The 14,753-nt window shown below is 41.5% G+C and overlaps 1 protein-coding gene across 1 annotated transcript; it reads right to left on the reverse strand.

The window, feature by feature from the left end:
* Nucleotides 1–5,769: 5,769 nt before the first annotated feature.
* Nucleotides 5,770–6,869, reverse strand: LOC128011058 (threonine-rich protein-like). Its single transcript, XM_052593098.1, has 2 exons — nt 6,736–6,869; nt 5,770–6,235 (listed from the first exon to the last, which is right to left on the reverse strand). The coding sequence occupies exons 1-2, from the start codon at nt 6,791–6,793 to the stop codon at nt 5,856–5,858; spliced, it is 438 nt and encodes a 145-aa protein (XP_052449058.1). The 5' UTR covers nt 6,794–6,869; the 3' UTR covers nt 5,770–5,855.
* Nucleotides 6,870–14,753: the final 7,884 nt, after the last annotated feature.

A 14,753-nucleotide genomic window follows, 5' to 3' on the forward strand; every position in this document is an offset into this window, starting at 1 on the left:
GGTTTACCTAAAATCCTTTTTATGGATTTGGTTATTAAAAGCATATTAGTATGTTATGTGTAAGCCAGGTTAAAGAGATTGGATTTTAATCTAGATTTAAACTGCAAGAGTGTGTCTGCCTCCCGAACAGTGTTAGGTAGGTTATTCCAGAGTTTAAGCTCCAAATAGGAAAAGGATCTGCCGCCCGCAGTTGATTTTGATATTCTAGGTATTATCAAATTGCCTGAGTTTTGAGAACGTAGCGGACGTAGAGGATTATGATGTAAAAGGAGCTCATTCAAATACTGAGGTGCTAAATCATTCAGGGCTTTATAAGTAATAAACAATATTCTAAAATCTATACGATGTTTGATAGGGAGCCAGTGCAGTGTTGACAGGACCGGGCTAATATGGTCATACTTCCTGGTTCTAGTAAGAACTCTTGCTGCTGCATTTTGGACTAGCTGTAGTTTGTTTACTAAGCGTGCAGAACAACCACCCAATAAAGCATTAAAATAATCTAACCTTGAGGTCATAAATGCATGGATTAAGTTTTCTGCATTTGAAATTGAGAGCATAGGCTGTGATTTAGATATATTTTTGAGATGGAAAAATTCAGTTTTACAAATGCTAGAAATGTGGCTTTCTAAGGAAATATTGCGATCAAGTAGCACACCTAGGTTCCTAACTGATGACGAAGAATTGACAGAGCAACCATCAAGTCTTAGACAGTGTTCTAGGTTATTACATGCAGAGTTTTTAGGTCCTATAATCAACACCTCTGTTTTTTCAGAATTTAGCAGTAAGAAATTGCTCGTCATCCAGTTTTTTATATAGACTATGCATTTCATTAGTTGTTCAAAATGGTGTGTTTCACCGGGCCGCAAAGAAATATAGAGCTGAGTATCATCAGCATAACAGTGAAAGCTAACACCATGTTCCTGATGACATCTCCCAAGGGTAACATATAAAACATAAAGAGTAGCGGCCCTACTACTGAGCCTTGAGGTACTCCATACTGCACTTGTGATCGATATGATACATCTTCATTCACTGCTACGAACTGATGGCGGTCATATAAGTATGATTTAAACCATGCTAATGCACTTCCACTGATGCCAACAAAGTGTTCAAGTCTATGCAAAAGAATGTTGTGGTCAATTGTGTCAAACGCAGCACTAAGATCCAATAAAACTAATAGAGAGATACAACCACGATCAGATGATAAGAGCAGGTCATTTGTAACTCTAAGGAGAGCAGTCTCAGTACTATGATACGGTCTAAATCCTGACTGGAAATCCTCACATATACCATTTTTCTCTAAGAAGGAATATAATTGTGAGGATACCACCTTTTCTAGTATCTTGGACAGAAAAGGGAGATTCGAGATTGGTCTATAATTAACTAGTTCTTTGGGGTCAAGTTGTGTTTTTTTTTGATGAGAGGCTTAATAACAGCCAGTTTGAAGGTTTTGGGGACATATCCTAATGACAATGAGGAATTAATAATAGCCAGAAGAGGATCTATGACTTCTGGAAGCACCTCTTTTAGGAGCTTAGATGGTATAGGGTCTAACATACATGTTGTTGGTTTAGATGATTTAACAAGTTTATACAATTATTCCTCTCCTATAGTAGAGAATGAGTGGAACTGTTCCTCATGGGGTCTATAGTGCAATGTCTGATGTGATACTGTAGCTGACGGCTGAATGGTTGCAATTTTATCTCTAATAGTATCGATTTTAGAAGTAAAGTGGTTCAGAAAGTCATTACTGCTGTGATGTTGGGAAATGTCAATACTTGTTGAGGCTTAATTTTTTCGTTAATTAGCCACTGTATTGATAAATACCTGGGGTTATGTTTGTTTTCTTCTAAAAAAGAAGAAAAGTAATCGGATCTAACGGTTTTTAATGCTTTTCTGTAGGATAGGTTACTTTCCCGCCAAGCAATCCGAAATACCTCTAGTTTTGTTTTCCTCCAGCTGCGCTCCATTTTTCGGGCTGCTCTCTTTAGGGAGCGAGTATGCTCATTATACCATGGTGTCATACTGGTTTTCTTAACCTTCCTTAAGCGTAAAGGAGCAACTGTATTTAAAGTGCTAGAAAAGAGAGAGTGCATAGTTTCTGTTACATCATCAAGTTGTTCTGAGGTTTTGGATATGCTAAGGAATTTGGATACATCAGGAAGATAACTTAAAAAGCAGTCTTTTGTGGTTGAAGTGATGGTTCTTCCATACTTGTAACAAGAAGTAGAATTTACAATTTTGGCTATATGAAGTTTGCACAAAACTAAATAATGATCTGAGATATCACTTGGCTGCATGATTTCAACACCATCAACATCAATTCCATGTGACAGTATCAGAATCAGAATCAGAATCAGAATGAGCTTTATTGCCAGGTATGTTTACACATACGAGGAATTTGTTTTCGTGACAGAAGCTCCGCAGTACAACAGAATGACAGAGACAGAACATAAAACACATAATAAAAGAATAAAAAAATACAAATAAGTAGATAGTGAATGACAATATAAAAATGACAATTGTAGGCAGGTATATTACAAAAAACAGTTATGTATGTACATGTAAATTATGTGCAAAATGTAAGTGTATACTAAGTATGTGTGTTAGATAAATAAAGTGTATGTGTATATAAATATATAGTGTAGTGTGTTCGCCGTTATTATCAGCTGTTCATAAGATGGATTGCCTGAGGGAAGAAACTGGTCCTGTGTCTGGTCGTTGTAGTGCTCAGTGCTCTGTAGCGTCGACCAGATGGCAACAGTTCAAAGAGAGAGTGTGCTGGATGTGAGGGGTCCAAAGTGATTTTGACAGCCCTTTTTCTCACTCTGGATAAGTAGAGTTCTTGAATAGAAGGGAGGGTTGTACCGATGATTCTCTCAGCAGTCCGGACTACCCTCTGTAGTCTTCTGAGGTCAGATTTAGAAGCTGAGCTAAACCAGACAGTTACTGAAGTGCAGAGGATGGATTCGATGATGGTGGAGTAGAACTGTTTCAGCAGCTCCTGTGGCAGGTTAAATTTCCTCAGCTGGCGAAGGAAGTACAACCTCTGCTGGGCCTTTTTTACGATGGAGTCAATGTGAATGTCCCACTTCAGGTCCTGAGAGATAGTGGTGCCCAGGAACCTGAATGATTCCACTGCAGTCACAGGGCTGTTCATGATGGTGAGTGGGGGGAGTGCAGGGGGGTCTCTCCTGAAGTCCACGATCATCTCCACTGTTTTGAGCGTGTTAAGCTCCAGGTTGTTGAGAGTGCACCAGACAGCCAGCTCTTTTACCTCCTGTCTGTAAGCAGACTCGTCACCGTCCTGAATGAGGCCGATGAGTGTGGCGTCGTCTGCAAACTTCAGGAGCTTGACAGAGGGGTTCTTAGATGTGCAATCGTTGGTGTACAGGGAGAAGAGCAGTGGGGAGAGAACACAGCCCTGGGGAGCTCCGGTGCTGATTGTACGGGTGCTGGATGTGTATTTTCCCAGCCTCACTAGCTGCTGCCTGTCTGTCAGGAAGCTGTTGATCCACTGACAGATGGAGGTGGGAACGGAGAGCTGAGTTAGTTTGGGCAGAAGAAGGTTTGGGATGATCATGTTAAAGGCCGAGCTGAAGTCCACAAATAGGATCTTCACATAAGTCCCCGGTCTGTCTAGGTGTTGCAGAACATAATGCAGTCCAATGTTTACTGCATCGTCCACAGACCTGTTTGCTCTGTAGGCAAACTGAAGAGGATCCAGCAAGGGCCCAGTGATGTCCTTCAGGTGGGCCAGCACCAGTTTTTCAAATGACTTCATGACTACAGACGTTAGAGCCACAGGCCTGTAGTCATTTAGTCCTGTAATTTTGGGTTTGTTAGGGATGGGGATGATGGTGGAGCGTTTGAAGCATGAAGGGACTTCGCACAGCTCCAGCGATCTGTTGAAGATCTGTGTGAAGATGGGGGCCAGCTGGTCAGCACAGGATTGGTGTAACACAATCTGGGCCTGGTGCTTTTTTCCTTTTCTGCTTCCAGAAGACCTGGCGCACCGCATCCTCGCTGATCTGTACTTTCTACATCATTAGAAGAATGGCATCTACGCTAATATTTGTCTGTTTCTCTCTTGTTCCGAGGTCACCGTGGCCACCAGATCCAGTCTGTGTCCAGATCAGAGGGTCACTGCAGTCACCCGGATCCAGTACGTATCCAGACCAGATGGTGGATCAGCACCTAGAAAGGACCTCTACTGCCCTGAAAGACAGCGGAGACCAGGACAACTAGAGCCCCAGATACAGATCCCCTGTAAAGACCTTGTCTCAGAGGAGCACCAGGACAAGACCACAGGAAACAGATGATTCTTCTGCACAATCTGACTTTGCTGCAGCCTGGAATTGAACTACTGGTTTCGTCTGGTCAGAGGAGAACTGGCCCCCCAACTGAGCCTGGTTTCTCCCAAGGTTTTTTTCTCCATTCTGTCACCGATGGAGTTTCGGTTCCTTGCCGCTGTCGCCTCTGGCTTGCTTAGTTGGGGTCACTTCATCTACAGCGATATCATTGACTTGATTGCAAATTAAAACAGACACTATTTCAACTGAACAGAGATTACATAACTGAATTCAATGATGAACTGCCTTTAACTATCATTTTGCATTATTGAGACACTGTTTTCCAAATGAATGTTGTTCAGTGCTTTGGCGCAATGTATTTTGTTTAAAGCACTATATAAATAAAGGTGATTGATTGATTGATTGATCTGAATTGCAGGTGTGGGGGAGAGGGGGGATGCAGGAGGTGTGAATGGTGAGAGTGCTTGATTGGAGAGGTGTTCAGGATGGGTTGCAGGAGCTGTTAATGGTGTGAACGGTTGTTTGGAGAGGCATTTGGGGCTGGTTGCAGGAGTTGTGAATGGTGTGAATGGTTTTGTGGGGAGGCATTCAGGGCAGGTGATGGGTGTTCTAGTTCTAGTATTAAATCTAGAGTATGATTTCGACAAGGAGTAGGTCCTGATACGTGTTGTCAAACCCCAACAGAGTTCAGAATGTCTATAAATGCTGATCCCAATGCATCTTTTTCATTGTCAACATGGATATTAAAATCAACAACGATTAAAACTTTACCTGCAGCCAGAACTAACTCGGATGTAAAATCACCAAACTCTTTAACTTCAATGTGCCAAATAAAGACTTTGTACACAGACAACAATGACACTGTGCTGACTCACTGGGCCCATGCCTTAACAAGTGGTCTATTCTGATAGTTAAGACATGACACCAAACAGCGGATTAATGCTACCAGAAATGGACAAGGGGTTACCTTTGCTTGTTTCATTTGGAAGTTGATTTTTTTTTTAAGGTTTACAATCCATTTTTCCCCCTGATGTCTTCCTTCACCAGAAAGGAATGAGAACTAGCACAGGAGTTGTAGTGTGAAGACACAGAATGAGAATACAGTGCTCCTACGATGCCTTCATTTGCCTTAAAAACGTTGTAAAAGTTTTTTCCATTGTTATGAAGATATAACCTCAACTTCACTGTATAAAACTACAGTGTTTTCTTTTAGTAAGGGGGCGTGTCTCCCACACAACTGATGGTTTCTTAGTTTACTGTACAAGCCAGAAGTGCCCTTGCCAGTATAACAGGAGCAGAAATACACCACCTCTCCTTGCTTAGAGCCCATTACGTTTAGGCAGAATTGGTAACAGCAATGTACCAGAAATGGTCAACTGCTAAAGCGACCCCCCCAAAGAGAAAGAATTGGCATTAAAAGCAGCTCCAACTCTGGAAAGAGACATTGAACAAGACAAACCATTAAACTTTTATTTTGTTAGTCAACTTTTGACAAAGCAGCTAGACAGCACCAAAAAAAACAAAAAACCTATTCAACAAGGCTTAGGTAGTGTTTGAAGTGGTCTCAGTCTCCTGAGACTGTGTGGTGGCACTAGAAGTGGTTTCCATCTCCTGAGACTGTGTGGTGGCACTAGAAGTGGTCTCCGTCTCATCCTCCTGAGGCCCTGGCGCCGTGGTGTTAGCTGGCGATTCGTCCCACTGATGCTCTGGCGTCGTGGTGTTAGCTGGCGATTCGTCCCACTGACGCTCTGGCGTCGTGGTGTTAGCTGGCGATTCGTCCCACTGACGCTCTGGCGCCGTGGTGTTAGCTGGCGATTCGTCCCACTGACGCTCTGGCGTCGTGGTGTTAGCTGGCGATTCGTCCCCCTGACGCTCTGGCGCCGTGGTGTTAACTGGCAGCTCACCCTGACTCCAGACATTTCCTAGGGAGACAGAAAGAGATGCACAAACCAAGTTACGGTGTTCATTTAACCGATTGACTGTAGAGAGAACCAAGTGATTGATTCAAATTTAATGCAAAGTGTTAAACTAAATTTACTTCACTCCTGGGGTGAAGTGATTTGAGGTTTCTTAGTTTGAGGTCTTGTAGTAACAGCCAAATACAGAGCGGTGATGACAAATGAACAAGAGACTTGGGAGGAGAAGTAAACATTGAGGTTTTCTTTAGCTGTATTAAAAACTTCAAGGTTCAGAATGTGAACAAGACTTCACAGATGGACATGTTTGGATGGCTAAGTAAATAAATCTTGTTACTCAAGTGAAGATAGTTTGGGAAAGAGAAAAATAAATGCGTTTAGTTTGATGAATGGGTCGATAAAATGACTGGGTCTTCTGAAAATCACTGGTATTGAGAAAACACACATTGAAACAAACATAATAATAATTATTGAAATGAAACAACGACCAAATTATTAAAACTCACCTTGCCATAGCAACTGGTGATAAAGAAACACCAAAAGAGTAAATTTAATCATATCCATTCTTTACTACAACCTTAACCTCAAAATGACCAAACTATACATATAGTTCCATCCAAACCAGGACTTTTAAAGCCAAACAGAAAACAATTTGTGCCACCTGGACAGCTTGTTAACTCATTATTACATAATCAGTAAGCGCGCACAGCTTGAAAATCATTAAACCTGGGCAGGATTAAAGAGGTTCACATTCTACCCAGAAGCCTTGTTCAAATACCCACATTTGCAGTCTTTGTATTTGTCTACTTGACTAAAGGTGCATCTCAATAAATTAGAATGTCGTGGAATAGTTCATTTATTTCAGTAATGTAACTCAAATTGTGAAGCTTTTGTATTATGAAAATAAAATGCACATAGACTGAAGTAGTTTAAGTCTTTGGTGTAATAAGTCCAGTTTTATTTAATATAATGATAAATTATATCTTTGATAAAATAGAGAGAGGATTCAGGTTTCTTTTTATTTGCAGATGACAGGGCTATTTGGAAAAGAGGGTGTAGCGTAGGGCTTGTTTTAAAAGCTATACAAAGAGTGTTCATATCTGTAGAGGAATGGGGAAATACATGGGGCTTCAAAATATCTGCTTCTAAAACAAAATATATAATTTTGGGTTTTAAAAGAAAGTTACCTAATCTGGGTTATATATGTATGAGCCTCCATTGGAGAAGGTAAATGTTTTAAACTTTTTTGGGTATTTGGTTTGAAGAGTGTATGACTTGGGCCGTGCACCTGGTAAAACTGTGTTGCAGTGTGAAAAAGTTTTGAATGTGATGAGAAGTCTGGCTGGGTGTGGGGCTAATAGGGAGACAATGTTGCAAATTTTTCAGGACATGATCAGATCTGCTTTTGATTATGGGTGCTTTGTGTAGGGATCTGCTTCCAAAACTGTTCTGGATAGGTTGGTTGTGGTGCAGGCAAGAGCTTTGAGGATTTGTTGTGGGGCATTCAGATCCACTCCAGTACCTGACCTGCTCATTGAAATGGGAGAAATGCCCTTATGGTTAAGACAAATTAAAGTAAGGGTTACAGGATTACTGGGTAAAACTTAGTGGGTGTAATCATATCTTGCCAGCAAGGTGTTTGTTGTTTATTGTCATAATAAATAAGTGGGCAGGGAAGATGAGCATGGATCAGGGAGATATCGTAGAACACAAGTTGGTTACCTATGCCCTATTGGGTGCTGCCTGAAATGTGTGTTGAGCTTGGTTTTCATCAGGAAAAAGAGAAATTGGAGGTGGCACCAAACATAGAGGAATATCTTAATTCAATTAGTGGAAGTACTATGATTGTTTTCACAGACTTTCACAGGTCTAGAGATCCAGTTAGTGGGAAAGCTGGTTTTGGGGTATATGTGGAACAGTTAGGATTGGCAATTGGCCAAGTCAAGTCAAGTCAAGTCACCTTTATTTATATAGCGCTTTAAACAAAATACATTGCGTCAAAGTAACTGAACAACATTCATTAGGAAAACAGTATGTCAATAATGCAAAATGATAGTTAAAGGCAGTTCATCATTGAATTCAGTGATGTCATCTCTGTTCAGTTAAATAGTGTCTGTGCATTTATTTGCAATCAAGTCAACGATATCGCTGTAGATGAAGTGACCCCAACTAAGCAAGCCAGAGGCGACAGCGGCAAGGAACCAAAACTCCATCGGTGACAGAATGAAGAAAAAACCTTGGGAGAAACCAGTCTCAGTTGGGGGTCAGTTCTCCTCTGACCAGACGAAACCAGTAGTTCAATTCCAGGCTGCAGAATCAGAATCAGAATCAGAATGAGCTTTATTGCCAGGTATGTTTACACATACGAGGAATTTGTTTTCGTGACAGAAGCTCCGCAGTACAACAGAATGACAGTGACAGAACATAAAACACATAATAAAAGAATAAAAAATACAAATATGTAGACAGTGAATGACAATATACAAATGACAATTGTAGGCAGGTATATTACAAAGTGAAGTTATGTATGTACATATATATTGTGTGCAGAATTTAAGTGTATACTAAGTATGTGTGTTAGATAAATAAAGTGTGTGTGTATATAAATATAAAGTGTAGTGTGTTCGCCATTATTGTCAGCTGTTCATAAGATGAATTGCCTGAGGGAAGAAACTGGTCCTGTGTCTGGTCGTTCTAGTGCTCAGTGCTCTGTAGCGTCGACCAGATGGCAACAGTTCAAAGAGGGAGTGTGCTGGATGTGAGGGGTCCAGAGTGATATTGACAGCCCTTTTTCTCACTCTGGATAAGTACAGTTCTTGAATAGATGGGAGAGTTGAACCGATGATTCGCTCAGCAGTCCGGACTACCCTCTGTAGTCTTCTGAGGTCAGATTTAGAAGCTGAGCTGAACCAGACAGTTACTGAAGTGCAGAGGATGGATTCAATGATGGTGGAGTAGAACTGTTTCAGCAGCTCCTGTGGCAGGTTAAACTTCCTCAGCTGGCGGAGAAAGTACAACCTCTGCTGGGCCTTTTTTACGATGGAGTCAATGTGAATGTCCCACTTCAGGTCCTGAGAGATGGTGGTTCCCAGGAACCTGAATGACTCCACTGCAGTCACAGGGCAGCAAAGTCAGATTGTGCAGAGGAATCATCTGTTTCCTGTGGTCTTGTCCTGGTGGTCATCGGAGACAAGGTCTTTACAGGGGATCTGTATCTGGGGCTCTAGTTGTCCTGGTCTCCGCTGTCTTTCAGGGATGTAGAGGTCCTTTCTAGGTGCTGATCCACCATCTGGTCTGGATACGTACTGGATCCGGGTGACTGCAGTGACCCTCTTATCTGGATACAGACTGGATCTGGTGGCTAAGGAATAAAAGAGAAACAGACTAATATTAGCCTAGATGCCATTCTTCTAAAGATGTAGCAAGTACATCGGGTGTTATAGGAAGTGTTCCCGGTTCTGGTTTACCTAAAATCCTTTTTATGGATTTGGTTATTAAAAGCATATTAGTATGTTATGTGTAAGCCAGGTTAAAGAGATTGGATTTTAATCTAGATTTAAACTGCAAGAGTGTGTCTGCCTCCCGAACAATGTTAGGTAGGTTATTCCAGAGTTTAAGCTCCAAATAGGAAAAGGATCTGCCGCCCGCAGTTGATTTTGATATTCTAGGTATTATCAAATTGCCTGAGTTTTGAGAACGTAGCGGACGTAGAGGATTATGATGTAAAAGGAGCTCATTCAAATACTGAGGTGCTAAATCATTCAGGGATTTATAAGTAATAAACAATATTCTAAAATCTATACGATGTTTGATAGGGAGCCAGTGCAGTGTTGACAGGACCGGGCTAATATGGTCATACTTCCTGGTTCTAGTAAGAACTCTTGCTGCTGCATTTTGGACTAGCTGTAGTTTGTTTACTAAGCGTGCAGAACAACCACCCAATAAAGCATTACAGTAGTCTAACCTTGAGGTCATAAATGCATGGATTAAGTTTTCTGCATTTGAAATTGAGAGCATAGGCTGTGATTTAGATATATTTTTGAGATGGAAAAATTCAGTTTTACAAATGCTAGAAATGTGGCTTTCTAAGGAAATATTGCGATCAAGTAGCACACCTAGGTTCCTAACTGATGACGAAGAATTGACAGAGCAACCATCAAGTCTTAGACAGTGTTCTAGGTTATTACATGCAGAGTTTTTAGGTCCTATAATCAACACCTCTGTTTTTTCAGAATTTAGCAGTAAGAAATTACTCGTCATCCAGTTTTTTATATCGACTATGCATTTCATTAGTTGTTCAAAATGGTGTGTTTCACCGGGCCGCAAAGAAATATAGAGCTGAGTATCATCAGCATAACAGTGAAAGCTAACACCATGTTCCTGATGACATCTCCCAAGGGTAACATATAAAACATAAAGAGTAGCGGCCCTACTACTGAGCCTTGAGGTACTCCATACTGCACTTGTGATCGATATGATACATCTTCATTCACTGCTACGAACTGATGGCGGTCATATAAGTATGATTTAAACCATGCTAATGCACTTCCACTGATGCCAACAAAGTGTTCAAGTCTATGCAAAAGAATGTTGTGGTCAATTGTGTCAAACGCAGCACTAAGATCCAATAAAACTAATAGAGAGATACAACCACGATCAGATGATAAGAGCAGGTCATTTGTAACTCTAAGGAGAGCAGTCTCAGTACTATGATACGGTCTAAATCCTGACTGGAAATCCTCACATATACCATTTTTCTCTAAGAAGGAATATAATTGTGAGGATACCACCTTTTCTAGTATCTTGGACAGAAAAGGGAGATTCGAGATTGGTCTATAATTAACTAGTTCTTTGGGGTCAAGTTGTGTTTTTTTGATGAGAGGCTTAATAACAGCCAGTTTGAAGGTTTTGGGGACATATCCTAATGACAATGAGGAATTAATAATAGCCAGAAGAGGATCTATGACTTCTGGAAGCACCTCTTTTAGGAGCTTAGATGGTATAGGGTCTAACATACATGTTGTTGGTTTAGATGATTTAACAAGTTTATACAATTATTCCTCTCCTATAGTAGAGAATGAGTGGAACTGTTCCTCATGGGGTCTATAGTGCAATGTCTGATGTGATACTGTAGCTGACGGCTGAATGGTTGCAATTTTATCTCTAATAGTATCGATTTTAGAAGTAAAGTGGTTCAGAAAGTCATTACTGCTGTGATGTTGGGAAATGTCAATACTTGTTGAGGCTTAATTTTTTCGTTAATTAGCCACTGTATTGATAAATACCTGGGGTTATGTTTGTTTTCTTCTAAAAAAGAAGAAAAGTAATCGGATCTAGCGGTTTTTAATGCTTTTCTGTAGGATAGGTTACTTTCCCGCCAAGCAATTCGAAATACCTCTAGTTTTGTTTTCCTCCAGCTGCGCTCCATTTTTCGGGCTGCTCTCTTTAGGGAGCGAGTATGCTCATTATACCATGGTGTCATACTGGTTTTCTTAACCTTCCTTAAGCGTAAAGGAGCAACTGTATTTAAAGTGCTAGAAAAGAGAGAGTGCATAGTTTCTGTTACATCATCAAGTTGTTCTGAGGTTTTGGATATGCTAAGGAATTTGGATACATCAGGAAGATAACTTAAAAAGCAGTCTTTTGTGGTTGAAGTGATGGTTCTTCCATACTTGTAACAAGAAGTAGAACTTACAATTTTGGCTATATGAAGTTTGCACAAAACTAAATAATGATCTGAGATATCACTTGGCTGCATGATCTCAACACCATCAACATCAATTCCATGTGACAGTATCAGAATCAGAATCAGAATGAGCTTTATTGCCAGGTATGTTTACACATACGAGGAATTTGTTTTCGTGACAGAAGCTCCGCAGTACAACAGAATGACAGAGACAGAACATAAAACACATAATAAAAGAATAAAAAAATACAAATAAGTAGATAGTGAATGACAATATAAAAATGACAATTGTAGGCAGAAAACAGTTATGTATGTACATGTAAATTATGTGCAAAATTTAAGTGTATACTAAGTATGTGTGTTAGATAAATAAAGTGTATGTGTATATAAATATAAAGTGTAGTGTGTTCGCCGTTATTATCAGCTGTTCATAAGATGGATTGCCTGAGGGAAGAAACTGGTCCTGTGTCTGGTCGTTCTAGTGCTCAGTGCTCTGTAGCGTCGACCAGATGGCAACAGTTCAAAGAGAGAGTGTGCTGGATGTGAGGGGTCCAAAGTGATTTTGACAGCCCTTTTTCTCACTCTGGATAAGTAGAGTTCTTGAATAGAAGGGAGGGTTGTACCAATGATTCTCTCAGCAGTCCGGACTACCCTCTGTAGTCTTCTGAGGTCAGATTTTGAAGCTGAGCTGAACCAGACAGTTACTGAAGTGCAGAGGATGGATTCGATGATGGTGGAGTAGAACTGTTTCAGCAGCTCCTGTGGCAGGTTAAACTTCCTCAGCTGGCGAAGGAAGTACAACCTCTGCTGGGCCTTTTTTACGATGGAGTCAATGTGAATGTCCCACTTCAGGTCCTGAGAGATAGTGGTGCCCAGGAACCTGAATGATTCCACTGCAGTCACAGGGCTGTTCATGATGGTGAGTGGGGGGAGTGCAGGGGGGTCTCTCCTGAAGTCCACGATCATCTCCACTGTTTTGAGCGTGTTAAGCTCCAGGTTGTTGAGAGTGCACCAGACAGCCAGCTCTTTTACCTCCTGTCTGTAAGCAGACTCGTCACCGTCCTGAATGAGGCCGATGAGTGTGGTGTCGTCTGCAAACTTCAGGAGCTTGACAGAGGGGTTCTTAGGTGTGCAATCGTTGGTGTACAGGGAGAAGAGCAGTGGGGAGAGAACACAGCCCTGGGGAGCTCCGGTGCTGATTGTACGGGTGCTGGATGTGTATTTTCCCAGCCTCACTAGCTGCTGCCTGTCTGTCAGGAAGCTGTTGATCCACTGACAGATGGAGGTGGGAACGGAGAGCTGAGTTAGTTTGGGCAGAAGAAGGTTTGGGATGATCATGTTAAAGGCCGAGCTGAAGTCCACAAATAGGATCTTCACATAAGTCCCCGGTCTGTCTAGGTGTTGCAGAACATAATGCAGTCCAATGTTTACTGCATCGTCCACAGACCTGTTTGCTCTGTAGGCAAACTGAAGAGGATCCAGCAAGGGCCCAGTGATGTCCTTCAGGTGGGCCAGCACCAGTTTTTCAAATGACTTCATGACTACAGACGTTAGAGCCACAGGCCTGTAGTCATTTAGTCCTGTAATTTTGGGTTTGTTAGGGATGGGGATGATGGTGGAGCGTTTGAAGCATGAAGGGACTTCGCACAGCTCCAGCGATCTGTTGAAGATCTGTGTGAAGATGGGGGCCAGCTGGTCAGCACAGGATTGGTGTAACACAATCTGGGCCTGGTGCTTTTTTCCTTTTCTGCTTCCAGAAGACCTGGCGCACCGCATCCTCGCTGATCTGAATTGCAGGTGTGGGGGAGAGGGGGGATGCAGGAGGTGTGAATGGTGAGAGTGCTTGATTGGAGAGGTGTTCAGGATGGGTTGCAGGAGCTGTTAATGGTGTGAACGGTTGTTTGGAGAGGCATTTGGGGCTGGTTGCAGGAGTTGTGAATGGTGTGAATGGTTTTGTGGGGAGGCATTCAGGGCAGGTGATGGGTGTTCTAGTTCTAGTATTAAATCTAGAGTATGATTTCGACAAGGAGTAGGTCCTGATACGTGTTGTCAAACCCCAACAGAGTTCAGAATGTCTATAAATGCTGATCCCAATGCATCTTTTTCATTGTCAACATGGATATTAAAATCAACAACGATTAAAACTTTACCTGCAGCCAGAACTAACTCGGATGTAAAATCACCAAACTCTTTAACTTCAATGTGCCAAATAAAGACTTCGTACACAGACAACAATGACACTGTGCTGACTCACTGGGCCCATGCCTTAACAAGTGGTCTATTCTGATAGTTAAGACATGACACCAAACAGCGGATTAATGCTACCAGAAATGGACAAGGGGTTACCTTTGCTTGTTTCATTTGGAAGTTGATTTTTTTTTTAAGGTTTACAATCCATTTTTCCCCCTGATGTCTTCCTTCACCAGAAAGGAATGAGAACTAGCACAGGAGTTGTAGTGTGAAGACACAGAATGAGAATACAGTGCTCCTACGATGTCTTCATTTGCCTTAAAAACGTTGTAAAAGTTTTTTCCATTGTTATGAAGATATAACCTCAACTTCACTGTATAAAACTACAGTGTTTTCTTTTAGTAAGGGGGCGTGTCTCCCACACAACTGATGGTTTCTTAGTTTACTGTACAAGCCAGAAGTGCCCTTGCCAGTATAACAGGAGCAGAAATACACCACCTCTCCTTGCTTAGAGCCCATTACGTTTAGGCAGAATTGGTAACAGCAATGTACCAGAAATGGTCAACTGCTAAAGCGACCCCCCCAAAGAGAAAGAATTGGCATTAAAAAAAGCAGCTCCAACTCTGGAAAGAGACATTGAACAAGACA

Source organism: Carassius gibelio, chromosome B23 (genome assembly GCF_023724105.1).
Source record: "Carassius gibelio isolate Cgi1373 ecotype wild population from Czech Republic chromosome B23, carGib1.2-hapl.c, whole genome shotgun sequence".
NCBI classification, from domain to species: domain Eukaryota; kingdom Metazoa; phylum Chordata; class Actinopteri; order Cypriniformes; family Cyprinidae; genus Carassius; species Carassius gibelio.